General features: G+C 45.3%; 1 protein-coding gene and 3 non-coding genes across 4 annotated transcripts; all 4 read left to right on the top strand.

Moving 5' to 3' along the window:
• The first annotated feature begins 1,215 nt into the window (after positions 1 to 1,215).
• On the top strand, positions 1,216 to 21,542 carry PABPC4 (poly(A) binding protein cytoplasmic 4). The gene is made up of 15 exons (XM_048825921.2): positions 1,216 to 2,111; positions 11,720 to 11,913; positions 12,784 to 12,899; positions 13,351 to 13,490; positions 13,762 to 13,856; positions 14,468 to 14,605; positions 15,274 to 15,369; positions 16,083 to 16,355; positions 16,659 to 16,746; positions 17,308 to 17,424; positions 18,429 to 18,556; positions 19,162 to 19,255; positions 19,864 to 19,994; positions 20,072 to 20,171; positions 21,180 to 21,542. The coding sequence occupies exons 1-14, from the start codon at positions 1,919 to 1,921 to the stop codon at positions 20,156 to 20,158; spliced, it is 1,890 nt and encodes a 629-aa protein (XP_048681878.1). The 5' UTR covers positions 1,216 to 1,918; the 3' UTR covers positions 20,159 to 20,171; positions 21,180 to 21,542.
• Positions 14,979 to 15,104, top strand: LOC125624908 (small nucleolar RNA SNORA55). Its single transcript, XR_007353429.1, has one exon. It is a non-coding gene; the product is annotated as a small nucleolar RNA SNORA55 (small nucleolar RNA).
• LOC125624906 (small nucleolar RNA SNORA55) lies at positions 15,661 to 15,796 on the top strand. Its single transcript, XR_007353428.1, has one exon. It is a non-coding gene; the product is annotated as a small nucleolar RNA SNORA55 (small nucleolar RNA).
• Positions 17,596 to 17,729, top strand: LOC125624905 (small nucleolar RNA SNORA55). Its single transcript, XR_007353427.1, has one exon. It is a non-coding gene; the product is annotated as a small nucleolar RNA SNORA55 (small nucleolar RNA).
• Positions 21,543 to 23,025: the final 1,483 nt, after the last annotated feature.

Here is a 23,025-nt window from a genome sequence, read left to right as displayed (position 1 = left end):
GGCGGCGGGTCGCTCCCCGCCGGCCCGTGTCCTCTCCGCGGCACGGCGGCCCTTTCACCCCGGGGAGCGGGCTATAAAGGGGGCTCCCCGGGCCCCGGGCCGCCTCTCTGCTCGCCTGGCCGCCGCGCGTGAGTCGGTGTCGGGCCCAGCCGCGCTCCCGCCGCCCCGCGGAAAAACAAAAAAAACCCCAAAAAAATCGCAAAAACCCGAGGAAAAAAAAAAAACGAGCCAGCGCCGGGGCGAGAGCGGCGCCCCCCGGTCCGCGTGTCGGTCCCGTCCGTGGGTCTGTCCGGCTCCCCCCCCCCCCACTCTCCGGTCCGTGGGTCCGTCCGGCTCCCCCCCCCCCACTCCCCGGTCCGTGGGTCCGTCCGGCCCCTTCGCCCCCCCTCCCCGGTCCGTGGGTCCGTCCGGCTCGCCCCCCCCACTCCCCGGTCCGTGGGTCTGTCCGGCTCCCCCCCCCACTCTCCGGTCCGTGGGTCTGTCTGGCCCCTTAGCGCCCCTCCGCGTGTCCGCCCGGCCCCTTCGCCCTCCGGTCTGTGTGTCTGTCCGGTCCGTCCGGCCCCTTCGCCCCCCACTCGGTCCGTGGGTCCGTACGGCTCCCCCCCCACTCTCCGGTCCGTGGGTCTGTCTGGCCCCTTAGCGCCCCCCCTCCCCGGTCCACGTGTCCGCCCGGCCCCTTCGCCCTCCGGTCCGTGTGTCTGTCCGCCCCCCCCCCCCCCGGTCCGTCCGGCCCCTTCGCCCCCACTCGGTCCGTGGGTCCGTCCGGCTCTCCCCCCTCCCCCCCGGTCCGTGGGTCGGTCTGTCGGTCCGGGTCCCACGTTTCTCTCCCACCCGCCTATCGGGTGTGTCCGTCTCCCAGACCCGGGTCCGGCTGTCTGGCCCTTTGGCCCCTCGGTGTTTGTTCTCGGCCCCCGGACCCTTTCCCCGCCTCTGGCCTGCGGGTCCCCACCCTCGGCTGTCTGTCTGTCTGTCCGTCCGCGCCCTCTTCGCTCCACGTGGGTCTCTGCCCTCCCCGGGTGTGTGTGTGTCTGTCTGTCTGTCTGTGCCCTCCATCGCACCGCCTGTCCTCCCCTCGGGAAAGGAACTGCCCGTGCCGCCCTGCCTGGCTCCTCCAAACCGGTGTTTAGTGTTCTAGTCTGAGGAGCCGGGGTGTATTTTATACAAAAATAAGGACATATCCTTTTCCTTTTAAAGAAAAGGAGGGGGGGGGGGGAACACCTATCACTATATATTGCAAAGTTTATTTTATTTTTGTCCAAGTTTTTTATCTCAGAAAATAAAACAAAACAGTGGCCTCAGACTTTGGGTCTGAAGGATTTGGAAGAAGAAATAATATATTAAAAAAAAGAGAAATACTTTTTTTTTTTAATTGGCACATTTTGCTTTTGGAAACTAAGGCAAGGTGGAAAAACTCTACAGTGTGGTTTTGGTTGTTGGGTGGGTGGTGGGGTTTGGACTCCTTGCTTGTGGAAGTCTTAATTGTTTTGTGTGCCTATTTCCAGGCCTTTTCTCTATCCTGCTGCTTCCCCTCTTCCTCTCTCAGGGCCTGAGATCATCAAACACACCTCTTCCACACAGTTCTGTCTCCACCCCCCCCCCAAATCCCCACAAGCTTCTCTTGCACTGGACCCCCGTCCTGCTGCTCTGACTTTCCAATCCCCAGAGCACTCTGATCTTATTCGGACTTCCCATTGGCCTCTACTTTCTTCTGCGACTCTTCTAGTCTTTTCTCCTGCCCTGAGTGGGACCCCCCACCCCTTGTTCCCACTTTAGCTTCCGTTAGTCCAAAATTAGTGATTTAAAAAAAAAATATATAATTGTAAATACCCTGTTTTAGTTTCTAAAACTTTTGTTTGTTTAAAAAAAAAAACTTAAAAAACCAAATTAGTTTCTGGTGGGAGTGCGTGCTGGGTGGAAGATGAATACGGCTGCTAGTAGCTACCCGATGGCGTCATTGTATGTGGGCGACCTGCACCCTGATGTCACCGAGGCCATGTTATATGAGAAGTTCAGCCCTGCTGGGCCTGTACTCTCCATCCGAGTCTGCAGGGATATGATCACCCGTCGCTCCCTGGGATATGCCTATGTCAACTTCCAGCAGCCAGCTGATGGTAAGTTGGACATAAATGCCTTTTCTCTGAACTGTTTTGCTGTTTGTATAAGTCTCCATACAATCACCTAGCTGTGAATTACAATGGCAGGGGTAAGCAACTTCATGGCCACTCTGCTACTCCTTATGAAGTTGGAATGATATTAACCACTTCACATCTTCAGAGTCTTTTGCAATCATTAACTAATCTTCACAACACCTCTGGGAAGCAGTTAAGTAGTATTTCTGTTTGCCAAAAATCAGCTTCTATGGACTCGCTTTTTCTGACTCATTTGAGAATGAAATCTTCCTCAGCTTCCCTCCCTGAATTGTCCTGCGTTAAGCTGCGTGCCTGGGTCTTTATCCAGTCAGTCACCTTGAAGGAAGCTGAAGGCTAGTCGGACCTTCAGTCTGAATGACTGTAAAGGAGTCTTCCCACTCCCACCCTCTAAGTGAGACTTGGGCGGTGCAGTGAGCTGAGGATTGTAGTGTCTGGGGGTATATCTACACTGAGTTGTAAAACCCATGGCAGCGAGACTGAGTCTGGATCCTCAGACTGGGGCTCTTGCAACAGCACTATAAACAGCAGTGTAGATGTTTGGGCTCAGGCCCTGAAGCCCACCCCCTTCCCTGTCTCTAAGACGCTGTCACGGTTTTAAAATGCAGTATAGACATACTGTGGGTAAACTGTCTGTTGGCTGATCTAGTTTGCTATTGGTTGTGAAGTTGAAATGCAGCATTTACTGATGCCTTTTCTACCCTTTTAAAAAGGAATACACGCCCAGCTCACATGACGTGCTGATGGTGCTTTGCCTGGCTTAGGCTCTGTTCAAGGAGGTATCCTTGGCCCACAGCAGCCAGAGCTTTGAGAAGGATGGGGCAGAGGAGGTCAATGTTTAGTATGTCCATACCCAGAGAAAAAGCTGGGTCAGCATTTTCTGCCCTAGTTCCCACAGTCTTGCATTACAGACACCTAAGGGCTAAGTGTGGTCTGGTGCTGTAGCTTAGCAGCATCTTTACATGATGTAAGCCTCTAGGGTGGTGAACTTTTAACTTTCATCCAGAATTAATTTGCAACTGCACAAACTTCAGCTACATGTGAACTCTACTGTATCCTTAGATTCAGGTTTAAGAATACAGTCTTGTTGGTACACTAAGGAATACATGGTCCTTGAATCATGAGCTTTCTAATCTGTAATAAATAGAATAGTTACTACATAACAGATATATTCCTCTAAACCTATTGAGAAGCAGAGCCTATTGGGCTGAATTCTTGTCTAGAATAGTGAGGCCCTGATTTTATGCTGCCCTGGGTTTTCATCCTGTCTCCTGATACATGAGACCCCAGGGTAGCATCTTCGCCTTCTTCCCCAGTGGTGCTGATTGCTTTAAATGGCTCTTCTGCTCCTACCTATTGATGTTTTACTAAAAAGCTGCCTCATAGCCCAGTTATTTTTTTCATACATGGAGCCTTTGAAGTTGCTTTATACATAGGCCAAGCAATGTACGATGTGGTTTAAGACTTAACAGCAAGAAGGGATGGATTTGAGAGAGTCTGAGGTTGTACACATGGTTCTCTTCTTAGTCCTGTAACTTCCTGTGTTATTACCATTTATAGAACATTTTTGTGTTCACAGCACCTTGTAAACATTAACTGATCCTCATAAGCTGGGAGAGGTAGGTGTTATCTCCCCTCTCAGGGTTGGGGGAAAAGCGGGCAGTGGAAACAAGGCCAAGTGAGAGTCAGATTTGATGAACAGAGACATAGTCTGAGTATTCATTAGAAGAAAGGAAGAGATGCAGGAAAATGTAGCTATGTAAACTTCTTCTCACTTTAGCTTTCCTAAAGCTGAGAAGGGGATAGAGCAGAGGACAATTTTAAAGCGGCCCTTGAGTACTATGAAAGTAGACATGAAACTATAAGGGGCAAAGTGTTGCTTTTTTAGAGCGTATATGAGTGATTAGTTATGCGTTCTCTTTGATCTATTAAAAAAAATGCTCTGTCATGCATAAAAAGTAGAAGACAGGTGGCTTTCCAATATACTTTAAGATCACTTTTCACTGCAATAAATAGGCAGGTATTTGAGGGTGGGGTTGCTTCATACTTGGCTCCCAGTGAGGCAGCAGGCATTCTAGAAAGTCTCTGCTGAAGTAATACTCTGGCACAGTAGAAGGTGTCTAGTTACTTCTAGGTTAAGGGGGCCAAATGACTAAAACATGGGAAGCCTAGTCACTGAGAAATGTATTGGAAGGAGAAACCCCCAAATCCCCATTGTTTCATGAAAAGGATCTCTTCTGAAGAGCTTTAAATTTCTGCTACTTGGTGATCCCCACTACACATGCTGTTTGGCTGCATGAGCAAGAGACAGCTACTCCATGAAACAGAATATTGTCACACACTTTGGAAAGACAAGGCCATTGGTGGCACATCACGATCTCTTTGTAACCAAGACTTGTCATGGAAGAGCAGAAAAAAAGTTCTTGTTTTCCCCTTTAAAGATGGCACCCACCTCACACTGCATGAAAGGACAAATTGGTGTCAGCACAGAGAAGGAAGGATGCTCATGTAGTACTGGCCACTTTGTTGCTGTAAGCGATCTCGGTTACGGTTTGAATATTATTGTAAGATGTTCCAGAGTAGCATTTTAGCACAAGGTAAAAGTATTTCACCAGAGTTATAGGGAGAACAGACTGCTTGTTTAGAAGTTGTATTCAAAGTACTTGCAGATGTTTTTTCAATGCATATGAAATAGTAACAAATAATTGAGGAAAGAATCTATAATAGTCCACAGCACCTTCCATTCAAGGATCAAAGTGCTTTACAGATACAGATCAATCATGCCTCTACCTCTCTGTGAGGAAAGTATTCTCATTTTGCGGGTCCAGAAGCTATGGCTCAGAAGTTGACTTGCCCAAGGTCATGTGGCAAGTCTTTATCAGAACAAGGAATCTGAGTCAGAACTCACTCCTGTGTGGTAATCACTAGCCCATGCTTCCTATACCCAGGACACTTGCATCTCAAGTGCAGACCTTCTGCTTTTTTACAGACTTTTTTGTTAGCTAGTTACATGGTACCAGGCAGTGGAATAGTGATCTTCTGGGTGGGCACTGTGTTGGCTGGGCAACGTCAAAGATCTGCCTGTTGGAGAAGGGTTGTTCTTGGGGAAAGAGTAATACTGCCTTAGATTACACATCTCTATGGCATAGTAATGGGTGACTGTCGAATCCTGAGCATGTTGTACTGTGGTAGGTGGACTGACCAAGAGAATGCTCCAGTATTCTGGCTGGTGGTTAGGTTGGTTATATAACTATGGCCTTTCACTTGGTTCTTTTTCTGACTAAAACACTGAAGAAAATTCTTTCAGCTTCATAATTAGAAGAGGAATTGAATGTGTCATGTGTGTTTAGCTGTAGTTCAGCTTTCATAGTCTGTCATGGCCAGGGGCATTTTTTGTTTGTTTTAAAAACACATTAATAATTCAACAGACAAACTTTCATATGGACTTGTGTGTATAGCTAAGTTGTTACAGAAACCCATGGGAAGAGAAATCATCCCCCCAAAGAATCTTAACGAAAAGTCAACAGATGGAATGCAGTGTGACCAGTCTGTTGACTTTTGGTTCTTATTGCTGAGACAGTGAGTGTATTTCCAGAAATCTCTGAAGGGAGGCTTTTCCAGAACTGTACAATGTGATCGGCTTGCAAAAGGTCCCAGGATATTAGGGAGACAAGGTGGGTGTGGTAATATATTTTATTGCAAGTTGGTGCAATAAAAGCTATTACCGCACCTACTTTGTCTCTCTAATAAGAATGTAGGTACTCCACCTCCCTGACATGCTGTCTACGCTGGGAATTAGGTTGGTATAATTGTGTCACTCAGGGGTGTGGACTTCCACACCTCTGAGCAACGCAGTAATAAGGCTATATCTACACTAGGCAGCTTTTAGCGACATGGCTGTGTTGATACAGCCGTGCTGCTAAAAGTCGTGCAGTGTAGCCGCTGTTTGTCGGCTCTCCTGCCGACAAGAAACTTCCACCCCCCACGAGCGGCCTTTGTGTTGTCGGCAGGAGCTCTTGCTGTTGACACTGGCACTTGTCGTGGCAAAACTTTTGTCTTTCAGGGGGTGGGGGTTTAACATCTCTGAAAGACAAAAGCTTTGTCATTCAATTGCCAGCGTAGACATAGCCTAACTTTGTAGTGTAGACCAGGGCTAAGAAAGCCTGGGGAAGTTTGTATGCAAAGGACTTCTTACCTCATTCAGTGTCCTCCTCTAACTGAGCCCCACCACCACTTGTCATGGGCCCCATGAATTATTCATGTCCAATTATTCCTTCTCCTTCACTGTCCCTGACAATACCCAACATTTTGTCTACAAAGAAATTCTTTTGCAAGCCTCCCCCATTAGGATGACCCAAACTGTATATGAAATCTTTCTTCAAGGACATTAAATGAAGAATCAATTCATTGACTTTCCAGAGTTTAACATATGAGCTGTGATCAAGGAACATACAGAAAAGCAGAGAGAATGAGCCTAACCAGTCTTAAACTCACCAATGGTAAATAAATCAGAGTGGATAAACTCTGGCTCTCTTTTTTTTTTTAAGACATAGTGGTAATGAACAGGGACAAAAGGTCCCTGGGGCAGCTATCCTTACAGAGTAAAACTCTAGTACTGGCTTTCTGATGGCTGAAACTTTGCATTGTAGTTACCTGCCTTTATGGGCCTTCATTACGGTGGCTAACTCCAGCATTGTTTCAGTACTTGAGCAGAGAGCGGGGAAGGGGGCATTACTGTGAAGTCTCCGGCAGGGAGTGTCTCAGTCGTTTTCACTAGGAACAGGCATGAAACAGAAAAGAGTGGTGGGTTAAGCAGTTAGAAAAGGGAGTGTGTACTGCAGCACTGTGTCAGCTGCAGCTGATTCTGCTGGAAGGATGCCAGGAATCAGTAGGAGAGAAACAGACACAGGGATTGAAATGGCTGAAGCTTTGGCCTAAATAGAAGTAAATGTGGAAGTGTTTTTCTAGATCAGGGAAATGAATCAGAGGTAGGGTTTCTGGCAAATTCAAGCCACTCATGCCCATTCACTAAAATGGTGTGATTGTGCCTTGTCATATCCACGGATGGAGATGTAAACTTCCCTAAAGCACCGGGAGAATCTATTTTGGACCCTCACCGTAATGCTTACAATGGGTCTTTAAGCCGACTTCAAGCCGCAGACAGCGATACTGTGGCCTAATCTATTAACAGAGACAGCAGCACAATAAGTTCTGCTCCTAGCTACTAACAGTAGAAGAGCTGAAATAATGCAAGTAGGGTCCTAACTAGTCTGTGGCTCAATAATTGCCGTAGAGTTTCAGAATTCATTCTGATTGCATGCCTTTGCTTCAAACTGCTTGTCACCTTTCAACAAAAACCCTGTTTCAACTACAAATGGTATATACTATTAGTTTGTGTCCTTGCCAACACATGCCTCTGGAGGACCTCTCCCTGCTATAAATAAATGCTGGCAAATTCAACAAGCTGGACTGAGTTGCCTTTTGAAGTGCCCACTGGAAATGGACTGTGGTAAACTCCACATTGCCGAAAGAATGGCGTTGATTCAGACTGTAGCAGTTGAGGAATAAATTGAGGACACCAGTTGGTTCAATTTAACCCTTTTGACTAAACAAAGTTAGCCAAGCCCCTAAGGCAAAGGTATTTTTCTCTTATACAGTTTTACATGTTCTCTTTCCTTTGCAAGCGTGTAGTTCAGGAACAAGTGAGAGGGGAGTTTCAGCTGTGTGAGGAGAATGGGAGCCTGTGACATCATGCAAATAGAAAAGCCATTTCTGAGCAGATGGAAACTTCTCATTTAAGAAACATTTCTACAAATAGGAATTCAAACAGACTAATATTTCAAGGGGGTCTTGGTCACTTTTATTGCAAATTTTGTGGTGGTTGAGCTCCATGCAGACAAGAAGATAATCCATGAGATAATTTGTTGTATAGAAAATGTTGGATTCTCTAGATTCTCCTTCATCTGCAGCTAGAGATCAGTAAGCGGCATGTGTAGCCAGCAGACAATCACATTTCTCTTGAATTTGCTGCTGCTACGGTTTAGCCAACAATTTTCACTTCTTTGAGGCCCTGAATCTAAATATGGAAAATCATCCATCAGAAAAAAACATGGAACCTCAAATCCAGTTCAGAGTTTTTTACTCTAGTATGTGGGTAGGGCTGAGAGGAAGCCAAACAAACCTGGGAAAGTAGGTTTCTTATCTCATGAGTATTCTTTGATTTAATGCAGGTCCATCCTCTTTTTTCCCCCTGCCTCATACTGGGAATTAGTGTCCTCTTTCTCTTCCCCTGCATACTGTGGGAGTATTTTCTGGCATAGAAGTGTGTCCTGAGCATCTTAATTTTATGAACAAGATCCTGATGTGCATATGTAATGGTCCTTTTAATACACCAGTGGATAACAGAAATAGAATCTCGTAGGGAGGTTACAGTGGGTTAAAAGTCAATCTACACTGCTGAGGTTTTAGAATTTAGATGGATACGCTTCTCTGTTTACAATATGCAGATTTATTTCTGATTTTTCTTATCCCTCTCTGATGCGATCTTTAGGATGGGTTGCTAAAGCAACATTTTTGCCCCATAGGCTACGTGGGCGTCTCAAACTTCCTTCCCAGCATATTACACATGTTTATGTACCTCTCCCTGTCCCTGCACCAACAAGAAGAACAATCCCTCTTCTCTTAGGCCTCGTTTACCCATAACAGGGTTTGCCAGCATAGATATACTGGTAGAACTATACCAGGAAATCCCCTTGTGAAACTACAGCTTCAACTGGCAAAGGAATTCTTTCTGGTAAAGCTTAAACTAGTTCCCCAAACAGAATAAACAATGCTAGCAAAAGGACTTTTTTGCTGGTATAACTGCAGCTACACTGGTATAGCAGTGTTGGTTAGGGGTATGATTTTTTTGCAACATTTTTAAGTTGGCAGAAGTCCTAGTGTAGACTGTTATACTGGCAAAGTGCTTTTGTGGTAGGGTTTATTTCTTTGGGGGAGCTGGTATAAGCCATGCTGGCAGAAGCACTCTCAATGGTGTAAGCTGTGCCTTCGTATAGCTATACTGGCAAATCATTTCTAGTGTAAGCTAGGCCTTACAAGGCATTAGGAGGGTTTTGTGCAGAGTATTGAATATTAGGGCTGTCAAGCGATTAAAAAAATTAACTGTGCGATTAAGCAGACTGTTAATAATGGAATACCATTTATTTAAATATTTTAGATGTTTTCTACATTTTCAAATATATTGATTTCAATTACAACGAAACACAAAGTATGCACTTTATGTTTATTTTTTATTACAAGTATTTGCACTGTAAAAAACAAAAGAAATAGTATTTCTCAGTTCACCTAACACAAGTACTGTAGTGCAATCTCTTTATCGTGAAAGTAGAACTTACAAATGTAGAATTATGTTCAAAATAACTGCATTCAAAAATAAAACAATGTAAAACTTTAGAGCCTGTGAATCTACTCAGTCCTATTTCTTGTTCAGCCAATCGCTCAGACAAACAAGTTTGTTTACATTTGCAGGAGATAATGCTGCCGGCTTCTTGTTCACAATGTCACCTGAAAGTGAGAACAGGCATTTGCAAAGCACTGTTGCAGCCAGAGATGCAAGATACTTTACATGCCAGATGAGCTAAAGATTCATATGTCCCTTCATCCACCATTCCAGGGGACATGCATCCATGCTGATGACAGGTTCTGCTCGATAACAATCCAAAGCCGTGCAGACCGACACATGTTCATTTTAATAATCTGAGTCAGATGCCACCGGCAGAAGGCTGATTTTCTTTTTTGGTGGTTCGGGTTATGTAGTTTCCGCATCAGAGTGTTGCTCTTTTAAGGCTTCTGAAAGGATGCTCCACACCTTGACCCTCTCAGATTTTGGAAGGCACTTCAGATTCTTAAACCTTGGCTCCAGTGCTGTAGCTATCTTTAGAAATCTCACACTGATACCCTCTTTGCTTTCTGTCAAATCTGCAGTGAAAGTGTTCTTAAAGTGAACAACATGTGCTGAGTCATCATCCAAGACTACTATAACATGAAATATATAGCAGAATTCGGGTAAAACAGAGCTGGAGACATACAGTTCTCCCCCAAGGAGTTCAGTCACAAATTTTAATTAATGCATTATTTTTTTAACAAGCGTCATCAGCATGGAAGCATGTCCTCTGGAATGGTGGCTGAAGCATGAAGGGGCATACAAATGTTTAGCATATCTGGAACGTAAATACCATGCGAATGCCTGTTTTCACTTTCTGGTGATATTGTAAATAAGATGTGGGCAGCATTATCTTGCATAAATGTAAACAAACTTGTTTGTCTTATCAGTTGGCTGAACAAGAGGTAGGACTTAGTGGACATGGAGGCTCTAAAGTTTGCATTGTTTTAGTTTTGAGTGCAGTTATGTAACCAAAAAAAATCTACATTTGTAAGTTGCATTTTCACGATAAAGAGGTTGCACTATAGTACTTGTATGAGGTGAATTGAAAAATGCTATTTCTTTTGTTTATCATTTTTACAGAGCAAATATTTGTAATCAAAAATAATAATATAAAGTGAACAGTGTACACTTTGTATTCTGTGTTGTAACTGAAATCAATATATTTGTAAATGTAGAAAAAGATCCAAAAATATTTAATACATTTCAATTGGTGTTCTGTTGTTTAACAGTGTAATTAAAACTGATTAATCGCACTTCAGATTTTTGAGTTAATCATGTGAGTTAACTGCGATTAATCAACAGCCCTACTGAATATGTATAAATATTAAAGATGCATCATCCTGTCTGTCCACTTGTTCCCTACCACCATGCCTTCCCTCTCCCCCAGGAAAACAACTTCTCTCATCTGTCTCCATGTAGAAGAAAAAGACCTTCCTGATTCACTACGTCCTCACCCCTCCTTGTATTCATGACATGTTTCACCCCAGATATCAAAGCACTTTACAAAAGTGGGTAAATACCTGCATTTTGCGTAGAGAGACGCTAAGGCTCACAATTATTCAGTCAGTTAGTGGTAGAACAGTGGCCATGTCTAGACTAGGAAAACAGGCCTTTATTGTCAACCAAGTTAGCTCAAACTTGACTGACAAAAGAATTTTGTTTTTCCTAGGTGAGACAAGGCCAAGGTGTCTTGATTCCCAGTCCTGCCTTCTGATTGCTAAACCATGCTATCACTCTTGTGAAAAATAATCTATACTAAACCCCTTGTAATATAGTCTTGTAAACATGTCTAATGACCTAGCTGCAAAGACGTCAATTTAAAATAGGCAATGGAGTCTCTTTTTTTTTAAAATTTTTAAATGTCTAATCTTACAATAAAGGTGAGTTAGCTAATGGAATTACTGGCCAAAGGATAGGAGTACTTGTGGCACCTTAGAGACTAACCAATTTATTTGAGCATGAGCTTTCGTGAGCTACAGCTCACCTAGGCCTTGTCCCTTAAGTGTTCAGGAGGAGACGACATAAACTGAAAGTGATTCAAAGAAAGTTGTAGGACTAATGCAGCAGTGACCTTTCTCCTTTGTCATGCTGCAGAAGCTTGTTCTTCCTGACTTTCTTCTCTTCACAGCTGAGCGTGCTCTAGACACCATGAACTTTGATGTGATCAAAGGCAAACCCATCCGCATTATGTGGTCTCAGCGGGACCCCTCTCTGAGGAAGTCAGGGGTTGGGAATGTCTTCATCAAGAATCTGGACAAATCCATAGACAACAAGGCACTTTATGACACATTCTCAGCATTTGGGAATATCTTGTCCTGCAAGGTGAGACTTGGTACCTTCCCTGAACACCCATCTTTGTCTCAGAATCCACCTTCCATCGCCCTTACTTGACCCAACTAAACACACACAACAAGGGATGGAAAGCGGGGATGTCCACCATGCTTGGGCAAGGGAATCAGAGAAGGACATCACTGAGCAGAAGAGGGAGGATCATTAAAATTAGATTTGATCTTGATCGTCAAGGCACAAAGCTGTTCACAGCTTTGAAAGCCTCTTCTTAAAATGCCTTGCCAACTCCGTCCCTTGGCATGACTTGTTTTCCCTTGTTGACATGCCACTTGTGCAAACACAACAAATGGAAAAGCTTTTATTCTCTGCAGTTGAAGATACTAGCAAAAGCACAAGTTCCAGGCTGTGAAAGGGTGGGTTAATGTTTGGGTTGTAGCTGGCATATGATTTAAATCTGGGATTCTGGCTTTTGTATGTAGTACATCAGCAATACTAGGTCCGGGTTATCCTTGTAGAGAGCACTTCATTCACAGATATGAATGCTTCACAAGAGGGAATACGTATCAGCCTTCCTTCACAGAACAAAAAGCTGAGGAAGGAAGATGAAGTACCCTTGCTCAAAGTCACATAACAGCTAAGTGGCACATTGTGGACCAGAACCCAAGTCTCTTGACTCCTAGCCTAACTTCCTATCCACAGGACCATGCTTCTCTTCAGTATTTAGTCTTCGTTATTTATTTGTATCGTGCCAAGGAGGCCTAGTCAAGAACCAGGACCCCATTTTCTTATTCATACCTTCTGTGTAAATCAAGGGAAACAGAGGACGTCTCTGCTGTTATCCTGTAACTAATATTGTCTGTCTTAATGCAGAGCTGATGATCTGATCTGTTCCATCACTTGTAGGTGGTGTGTGATGAGAATGGCTCTAAGGGCTACGCATTTGTGCACTTTGAGACCCAGGATGCTGCAGACAGAGCCATCGAGAAGATGAATGGCATGCTGCTAAACGACCGCAAAGTGTGAGTGTCACAGCCAGAAGCAGCAACGATCGCATGAACCATGATGCATCTCGGTATTAACAGGGGACACACAAGGCTTCTGGTTCTCCTGGCCCAAGCCTTGGCCTGCTACCTCTCCACTACAGGGCTGGTGAGTTTCCCTGCCCAAGCCATGGCCTGTTACCTCTCCGTTACAGGGCTGGTGGATCTCCCTGGCCAAGCCTTGACCTGCTACCTCTCCACTAATGGGCTGGGTGGGTATCCTTGCCCTACACTCTCCACTGCAGAGCTGGGTGGGCACCTTTGGCCTGCCGCCTCTCCACCATAGGACAGTTGATTCTTCTGCTTGATCTCTGGCCTGCTACATCTTCCCCCAGCTCCTAGCAGACACTCATTTTTAGCCCACTGCAAATCACACATCCACCCTTGAAAATGAGTTTTTCTCACCAAGACTCCCGCTTTTTCTTTTCAGATTTGTTGGGAGATTCAAGTCACGTAAGGAGCGGGAGGCTGAGCTGGGAGCCAAAGCAAAGGAGTTCACCAATGTTTATATTAAAAATTTTGGGGATGACATGGATGATGAGAGACTAAAGGAGCTCTTCAGCAAATACGGTAAATACGCTCTTGCTGCAGCGGCAAACCTTGTACCCCCATCGTAATTCTCGGGGCACTGCCAACCGCAGTGCTACTTCTGAGTCGCTCTGAGGGCAGAGAAGCAGGATAATCCCGAGAGAGTGGGCAGCTGTCAGGCAGGAGGCAGAGGCTGGGACACAGTGAATGACAGAAGGCCGGGCGCTATATGCGGCTTTAGTTTTGATTTTGAAAAGCTCTCCTGGAAACGTAGTGTAGCTAATGCCCTGCTAACTCTGTCCCTTGGCAACAGGCAAGACACTGAGTGTTAAGGTGATGACGGATCCCACTGGAAAGTCCAAAGGCTTTGGGTTTGTGAGCTTCGAAAAACATGAAGATGCCAACAAGGTACGAAACTGCTTTCATTCTAGTCAGGTGTTTATATGGAAATAAGCGTGGGAAGCCATCATCTAGAGTAGGGATGGAGAACACTGGTCCTCAGAAAAGCTTAGAGCTGAAAGTGTCCAGAGTTGGGTTGAACAGCTTCTGCACTTCACCAAGTTGGAAATTCAAGGTTAAAGCCCACATTCCCCCCAGACTACTAGATCTGCACAGTATCCTGTTGGATCAATAGCAGGAATTTTATCTAATCAGGGACCATTACACCAGGAGACAAAGTGCGGGGAAGTTGGGGAGGTGTCTGGAGCTGGCATGATGCTCAGAAATGCTCTTCCCTCAGAGTAGGTCTTACAAGATTTGGCCCTGTAGTCAAGGGTTGAATAATTGTCTGTAAGTTCACATATCTCTGCTGTGAGTCCAGAATTTAGAGTGAGCTGTGTGAGGATGGTTCCTGCTGACAACTTCAGTTTGTATTTTACCAAGCCTTTATTTAGATGCAACACAAATGTAATGTTACAGGAGAGGGGGATGGTTGTTGGCACTCAAACTGGTAGTAATAGGAGTAGCTGCCACTTTGTTTCACTATTTGACAGGAATTTTCTGTTTGAACCCCTGTCCAGGCAGTGGAAGAAATGAATGGAAAGGATATTAATGGAAAAATGGTATTTGTAGGCCGGGCACAGAAGAAAGTAGAGCGCCAGGCAGAGCTGAAACGGAAGTTTGAGCAGCTGAAACAAGAGAGAATCAGCCGGTACCAGGTAAGAGAGTGTGTGCGCCGGTTCTGGATGCGGGGACCCATCTTCAGGCAGAAGTGTACTGGTGGACTTAAAGGGAACATGCCTATGCTTATTCAATTGTCATCTTGCAATACTGACCTCTAGAGGTAAAGGCAATCACCTAGTATTGGCAGAGGGAACTCCAAGGGTCAGAGCTATGGCAACAGATTGAAATTTTTAGTGGGATGTGAGAATAAAGTCTGGGTTTTGTGAGGACTGTCAACATAAAGTCTCACGCATGTAGTCTCCTTGTAATGATGAGGACTGACACCTTACATGGATGACAAAAGGTAGCAGAGATCAGGCCACCTTCTGTGGTTGTGGTTTATGGTAAAGCTAGGTCAGGCTATAGTTTGCATCTAAATCTTTCCTGCTCCTTGCAGTGCAGTACAGGACTGGGGACACATGATGCTACAGCAAAGCAGAGGAAATCCAGACAGGCTCCTTTCCATTTGCTCTGGGACTTGTCTCTGCAACATTTCATGCCCATAGTTATTAGGGGAGAGAGCTCTGGGTTTGGATCATTTCCACAGCTTAATGGGTTTGGCAGCTCGATGTGGTTGCTCAATATTCCCTAAATATGCAATTTCTTCATTGGTATGGCTGCCTTCCATATTGTTAGCCTCATGTATTAGTATTCTCTCTTTTAGGGCGTTAATCTGTACATTAAGAACCTAGATGACACTATTGATGATGAAAAACTGAGGAAGGAGTTTTCGCCTTTTGGGTCTATTACAAGTGCCAAGGTATTGTCCGGGTTTATAGATTCTTAGATTTCAAGGCCATTATCTAATCTGGGCCTCGGGCTGAGGGTGATTCTTAGATCTGTGGTTCTCTTAAGCACTGAAAACATTTTGACCAGTCAAGATGTGGATTTCAGTGGGACTAAAATGTGTTTTGAGAATTGTATTGAATGCTTGCTTCATCCCTAATGAGGTGAGGAGGTGGGAAATGGCAAACTCGCTTGTGTTTCAAGTGACTCCTGACCTATATGAGATGCCCAGGAATGCAGTGTTGAGTCATGCAGTTTAAAAGGTGCACCTGAATCTTTCCCATTCCTTGCAGTACAGTGTGGGCCTGGGGACACACGGTGCTAACAGCAAAGCAGAGTAAATCCAGACAGGTGGTTTTCCTCCCTCATTGAGGGCTTGTCTCTACAACTCTGCAACATTCCTCCTCTGACCGCAGGTTGTGGAGATTCACTAGGGTAAAACATACAGCTTCTCTTTATTGGCAGGGAATAGGAAGGAAGTAGAGGTTTCATTGAAAGTAGCAATAATTGACGCATTACTGGCTGACCCACTCCCTATAGACAGCAGTCCCTTCCTGTGTGATACACATGAAAGATCCCTGAGTACTTGAGTCCCCTGAATTTGACTAGATTGCTATGACTCTAGCCAAGCCCTCGTGACATGGACCTGCCTTCACAATGCTGCCACTCTGTCAATCCTCGTTTTAGGTGATGCTGGAGGATGGACGAAGCAAAGGGTTTGGCTTCGTCTGCTTTTCCTCTCCAGAAGAAGCTACCAAAGCTGTGACTGAGATGAATGGCCGTATCGTGGGCTCCAAGCCCTTGTATGTTGCGCTGGCGCAGAGGAAAGAGGAGCGAAAGGCCCACCTCACTAATCAGTATATGCAGCGTATTGCTGGAATGAGAGCCCTGCCTGCCAACACAATCATTAACCAGTTCCAGCCAGCTGCTGGGGGGTACTTCATGCCTGCTGTGCCCCAGGTAAGCCCAGCTGAGTAAGTCAGTGTGGCTTTACTACCAGTATCACCTGGCTTGGATCTCTGACACTGCAGCTGCAAGGACTCCATTGAGTCTTTCTGCTGTGCCTTTCGCCAGGCTGCAGCTCCTAATGTTAGGTACCAAGACCATGGGATTTGTTCTGTGGCTTCCCAGCTGCCTGCTATTGTCATGTGACTCTGGGGCACAGAGCACTGAGCTCAGGGTATCAAATCCAGTTGTAAACAACATTTTACATCACTGGCTTAGATATGGCTCCTTCATTGTCTGTTTTTGTCCTCCTTTCAGGCTCAGAGCAGACCAACTTACTATGCACCCAATCAGATGACGCAGATGAGACCTAACCCACGCTGGCAGCAAGGGGGGAGACCTCAAGGTGAGTGTGCTAGAAACAGAGCTGTGGCTTTAAGACACCTGTTTGTCTTACTCTCTGATTATCCTCCACACTACCTGTTGATCCTGTGTCTGATGCTCTTGTGTGCCACTAGACGTTGGAAGAAAAGTGTAATTGTTCCCCTGCAAAGAACAGACTAGACGTCATTCTTGGTCATAGCTGGGCTGCCAGGTGGCGAGGGACACCCACTTGTGCTGGTGACGGAAATCCCTGCTAGGCAATATCCACACACCTGATTACATCTGTTGTCAATCTGGGCTCTGCCATGCCAGTCCCTGAGAAATACCATGTGTCTTACCAGGGCATACTCTGTAGCCTCCTGTGTGTTCATACAAGTGTAGCCTGCTGGGGTTTCTAGAGCCACAATTCCCCCTCTCTTTCCAAAGTGGGCAAGGATGACAGCAACAACGAAGACTTCTCCATTGAATCCCCTTCCTTGACTCCCTCGTTCAAGACATGCGTGCACACGTCTCCCAGCTGGTGGGCCGGGAATTGCTAATCATTTTGTATTTTGAGAATTTCCTCTCATTGCCCTTCTCTCAGGATTCCAAGGAATGCCGAATGCCATGCGCCAGTCCGGACCGCGCCCAGCACTGCGCCATCTGGCGCCTACTGGCAATGCTCAGGCCTCTCGTGGCCTTCCTGCTGCCCAGAGAGTTGGTAAGCAGTCCGGCTCTCACTTTCTTCTCCAAGTCTGAGTGGAGAAGCAGGAGCTGCAGAGTCTCTCGTGTTTCTGAAGACGGATGCCGGATGTGGATGGCAAGAGGCAGCATGGAGCACACAGTTGAACTAGGTCCCCACATTAGGGTGGCATAAGTTAGGATAAAGAGAGCACCTCAATCTTTCCCATTCCTCGCGGTGCAGTGCTGGTCTGGGGACAGTTGGTGCTATAACACAGCAGAGGAAATCCAGACAGGTTGCTTTGCACTTTAATTGGGACTTGTCTCTACAACTCTGCAACACTTACTACCCTCTGTATGATTATGGAGGTTTCTCCAGGGTTAGAGGTCCAGCTCACTCTGTTGGAAGGGATGTAAGTAGAAAATAGTGTCACAAGCAGCATCTATCACTGGTTTAGGGTGCTGGAGAAAAGCCCCTTCCTAAGGTGGCCCAGTGCTTTCTGGGGTATAACTCTAGAGAGGTGATGATGGCTCTCTTCCACTGTAGTACAAAAGGAACTAATCTCTGACTGGGGCCCCGGGTTAGAAGCTGCAGGATGAAACACACGCAGCAGGATAATTAACCTCTTCCCCACCTGTGTCTAACACGGCAAACTGAATATTACACAGCTCGAAATAATTTGGCAGGTAAGGAGCCTGCTCAGCCGCTGGTTCTGTTGTGTTAGTGCAGCGCCTCACAAAATTTTAGTTCCAAGTGTGTGTATTACGAGGATGCACTGTGCAAAACAGGGCTGGGTCCAGCATGATCCAGGACTGAGCTCTAGCTTGGTACCACTGCCTCCTAGTCAATGAAGAAGACAGGTTCTGCACCAGTGTTTGGCTCTGCATTGAATGAACTCTGCTGCTGGAAGGTGGTGGTGCTTAGCTGTGGTTGTTCACAAATTCCACGCTGTTAGCATCAAGCTAGAAGCACAGTGGGCTTTAGACTTGTGTGCCACACTTCTGTGCATGTGTATCATCTGGTATCCTATTCTTCCTTTGCAGGCGTCGCCACTGCAGCTCAGAATTTAGCTCCTCGTCCGCCTGTAACCGCCCCGGCTCCCAGAGCAGTTCCCCCTTATAAATATGCCTCAACTGTCCGCAGCCCACACCCAGCAGCACAGCCTTTGCAGGTAATACGAGGGGCTGTCTTGCAGTTAGCAATGGGAAAGTTAGACCGTAGTAACTACAGGAGCAGCTTTTACAGCTAAACTCGACTGTAAAGTGGATTTTTTTCTAGAAAGGCCAGATTACTTTGATAACAGAGATGGCAGAATTTGGGAAGCTGGCTGTACTCCGCCATGTACTCAGCTCTGCTTGTACAGCTCAAGCCAATCATCTTTAGCCTGGCAGGCCCTTTATTTGTTCTTTTTTTCCAGGGATGCTCTTGGGTCCTTGCCCCCAACTTTTGTCTCTGGCCTCAACTGCACCTCAGTGTCTCTTAGCCAGGCTGGGTAGCGTACAGCCTTTGTCGAGGGATCCTTGAAGATGCAGCTAGACCCCTCTACAGAGGTCACCAGGCACATCTCTGCATTGTTGGACAGATTGTGAACTAAGTGCACCCTGTCAGTCCTGCACTGAACCAGTCTTGTCCACAGGCCTTTCCAGCTGCACAGGCTCTGCCATGGACTTGTGTGTCCTTAGGAAGGACCTATGTATTCTCTTGCTGACTTTAAACAAAAAACCCAACCCTCCTCTTCTACACGTCACTACTGAATTCTCCTGTTGCTTCTTACAGGCACCTCAGCCTGCAGTACACGTACAGGGACAGGAGCCTTTAACTGCTTCCATGCTAGCTGCTGCCCCTCCCCAGGAGCAGAAACAGATGCTGGGTAAGTGACACTATAGTTCTTGAGGAAGAAAGGCCTCCAGGGCTGTAAGGAAGCTAAACACATTCCTTGTGAGCATATTCTAATTCAGGACACTTCACGGGAGTTGGAAAGCATCAGTCTTTCACAAACAAGGACACTCCAGCCAGTTTTGTGAGAGCAACTGGACACTTCTGTAGCTAAATCCCTTCTGTAACGTGTGTACAGATAATGGTTAAAAGTGCGGGGGGTGTAACGTTCATTTCATTGGAACCACGGCTTCCGATTCCAGTAGCATTGGCTCAGCCCTGTTGAACTGCATTCAGTTTGTTTACATGGAGATCTTTCCAGTGTCTTGTCTGCTCTACATGGACGTTAAAGTTCCTTTGGCATTTCTGGGCCAAAATTTTCCACAGCCTTCACTGCTGTCTACCTGGTGGCTGCCCTTCTCTCTGAATTTGGCAGCATCCCACAGTGGTACTCTGTGCATATACTTGGTAAAGTTTTTGAGATGAGGTGCTACAGAAATGGAAAGTTAATGCTCTGGATTTACCTTCCCTCTTTGTCATAATTGCTGCAAAGCCCCTCAGAGCACTCTACAAAGACCATCTGTTTGACCTTTGCTTTCCTAGGAGAACGTTTATTCCCCCTGATCCAAGCTATGCACCCCAGCCTTGCAGGGAAGATCACAGGAATGCTACTAGAGATTGACAATTCAGAGCTACTGCACATGCTGGAGTCTCCAGAATCCCTCCGGTCAAAGGTAAATTCCCACGCTCTTCCTGGCAGGCTTGGCTGGAGAGTGATAATGGATCTTATTTGATCATTTGTCTACCCCAGGTGGAGGAGGCTGTTGCAGTGTTGCAGGCTCACCAAGCCAAGAAAGAAGCTGCCCAGAAGGTGGGCGTGGTTGCTGCTACCTCTTAAACCAGGAAGACTGGTGAGTGCATACCTGCTCTCCTCTTCAATCCGAAGCTTTCAGTATCAGAGTTACTAGAATATTGTTTGTAGGGAGTGCAGCCTGCCAAGAAGTGGGGTCAGGGCTCCAGCACAATGGCAGCAGAATTTCAGTCCGCTCCTTGTAGATCAGTGCAGTTTTGCATACAGAAATTCCTGAGGATAGAAGCTTCAGAACTTCTCTTTTAGAGATCCAGTCACATTTAATCTTCAAACAGGTTTCTTGAGTTCCTGAAGTATCTCCAGCAGCTAGTGTGTCAGGGAAGGATAAAATGAGATTTGTGAAGACCATTAAATTATTAACCCATGTCAAAGAATAGAATCCATCAGAATAAGAGCAGAGCCACAAGACATTTCAGTCATTTTTGGGCAGGGCAAAATGGAGACATATCACACCTAAATGCCCAGGTTTATCCAAGTTGACAAGTACCTTTAATTAAAATTACCTACTGTGTCTTTAATTCACGGTTGCCAGTGATTCTTGTCAATTAGCTGCTAAGTAAGGCGTTTAGTTTCTCTGAATGCCCCTGTGGATGGGTGGCTTAAACTCCATCTAGATTTACACATGCCTTTCCATAGCAGATTCCCCTCATAAATTCCCTAATGTGGATTAGTCTGGAATTACTGTAGTCCAATAAAAGATATTACCTCACCTACATTGTGTGTGTCATATCCTGGGACCAACTCGGCTATGACACTGACCATTAAGGCACTTTATCCTGTCAACTCCCTCGTATATCACCACTTCTGGCACTAAAGATTTATAGGAAATCTCTTTCGGGAGGCACTGTTGCTTTAAAATGACAACAGCCAATCTGGCAATTCGTTATAAAGGACAAATGTAGTAGTAGTATGCAGATTAGATAGTAAATTTGCCCCTTAGGCTTTTTAGTGGGTTGGTAATTTTGGATATTGGCACGCTGGGCTGGATTGAGCTATGTTCCCTGTAGACAGTTTAGTATTTTCTTAACCTTTTTTTTCCCTCCCACAGGATGCAAAGAAGCCAAATAGCTCCTTCACAGACATCCGCTCAAGATGTTTGTAGATACCCTGTGCTGACCTGCGGATCTCAACACCATGCAACATATCACATAACTATACTGCATTTTGTAAATTAAACTTTAAAAATCTTGTTTCAAAAGTCAATTCCATGAAACTTTAGGTTTCCAAGACCAGGATTAAGTTTGCAAGCTTTTCCTTTGTGGCCAGGACAGAGCTAATCTTTGTCTTTTCTAAGCAGGACTTTGAGGATTTCTGATTGAAAGTTTTTTGTGGGTTTGGTTTTTAACTGAACAATCCAGTTTGCGAAGTCTGGAAAGAGTTTATCAATAAAGGAATAAAACCTTTCATTAAATGAGTCTTTTCTCCCGCCTATTGTGCCAAACCACATGAATTTCTTTTGCTTGTCAGAAGTAAACTGTTAAGCAATTGTCACATGATTTAAACACTTAAAGTTGTGATTCAATGGCACTATTCTCTCTCTCTCTCTCTCAACCTCAACATGACAATCCCTGCTATCAAGCAGCCATGCTAAAATACCACTTGACATTTTGACTTCAAACTGTGCAGTGTTGGGTCTGGTTGGTATTTGAAAGGCAGACCTTTAAAGAAAGCCCATTGTATTGGAAATGGTGTTGATTTCATAGGTGGGATGCAGCCCTCTAAATTGGTATTGAGAGACATTTTTCAGATGAAGGATAGAGAAGGGGTTCATATTATGTTCCATATAAAAATCCCAGGGCACTCTGCAAGAGTGGAAAAGACCCAGCCATTCTTCACGCTGGATGACTACATACTGTGTCCCTCTGTTCCTCCTGCATATTCAACTGGATATTTTATTTCCCTTCCTTGTAACCATTGTATAGTGTCGTACTGTGCTAGTAAAACTATCCTGCACCTTAGAGATCCCTGCATGTCAGTGGCTTTGTGTGCTTTACAGTGGTTTGGGGGCATTCTTTGGCGGGGAAGGTATTATATAAATGACTTAGAGGAACAGCCGAACAAGGTAGGGTTAGTACTATCAAAGGATTTAAGAGAATCTCACCTAAAGGAAAACCGCCAAGCTGGAAAGCACACTTCCGTTTCTCTGCAAAAGGAGGATGATGCCTACTTCACAGGGGAGGTAAACCTTACTACAGAATTGCAAAGCATTTTTAGATCCTTGGAAGAATGGTGCTAGAAAAGTATAAAGTGCTCTCTTGGCTTCTAGATTTAAATGCTACCTCGATTTTCCACTTTGCCAATTTGCCTTGTTTTTGAGAGCAGACCAAGGTATTGAAATATACAAGACTCTGACATCTGGATTCTGGTCTATAACACTCAGTACCTAAACCCTAAGAGTAGAAGAAGCTAGGAGAGTGCAAGTGCAGAAATGCCGTGCCCTGCATCTCTTGAGGGCAAGTCACAAAGCAGAGAATTTTGATTCTAATGATACGGACTCCTTTGTATGGGGGATTGAACAATATATTGTAACAAGATCCTGAAAAGGCTGGTAGCTCTTAAAGGCTACATGTTGGACCTGTTATCTTAGCTGACCACTCTAATTCCAGGTTTCAGAGTAACAGCCGTGTTAGTCTGTATTCGCAAAAAGAAAAGGAGTACTTGTGGCACCTTAGAGACTAACCAATTTATTTGAGCATGAGCTTTCGTGAGCTACAGCTCACTTCCACGTCTGATGAAGTGCATCTGATGAAGTGAGCTGTAGCTCACGAAAGCTCATGCGCAAATAAATTGGTTAGTCTCTAAGGTGCCACAAGTACTCCTTTTCTTTTCACTCTAATTCCGTTTCTGCTTCCCAGCTGCAGTACCACATTTCATAAATTTAAAGCAGGAAAATG

The sequence above is a fragment of the Caretta caretta genome, chromosome 19 (assembly GCF_965140235.1).
Source record: "Caretta caretta isolate rCarCar2 chromosome 19, rCarCar1.hap1, whole genome shotgun sequence".
Lineage (NCBI taxonomy): Eukaryota > Metazoa > Chordata > Testudines > Cheloniidae > Caretta > Caretta caretta.
Note: the sequence above shows the minus strand (reverse complement) of the source record. Positions and strands in the feature narration are given on the sequence as shown.

What these genes read in the sequence shown, in the direction of transcription:
- PABPC4 (XM_048825921.2), top strand. Translation starts at nt 1,919, where the DNA reads ATGAATACGGCTGCTAGTAGCTACCCGATGGCGTCATTGTATGTGGGC. An exon ending in GGAATATCTTGTCCTGCAAG is followed by an intron (nt 11,914 to 12,783) that starts GTGAGACTTGGT and finishes CATCACTTGTAG; the next exon opens with GTGGTGTGTGATGAGAATGG. An exon ending in GGAGCAGAAACAGATGCTGG is followed by an intron (nt 19,256 to 19,863) that starts GTAAGTGACACT and finishes TTGCTTTCCTAG; the next exon opens with GAGAACGTTTATTCCCCCTG.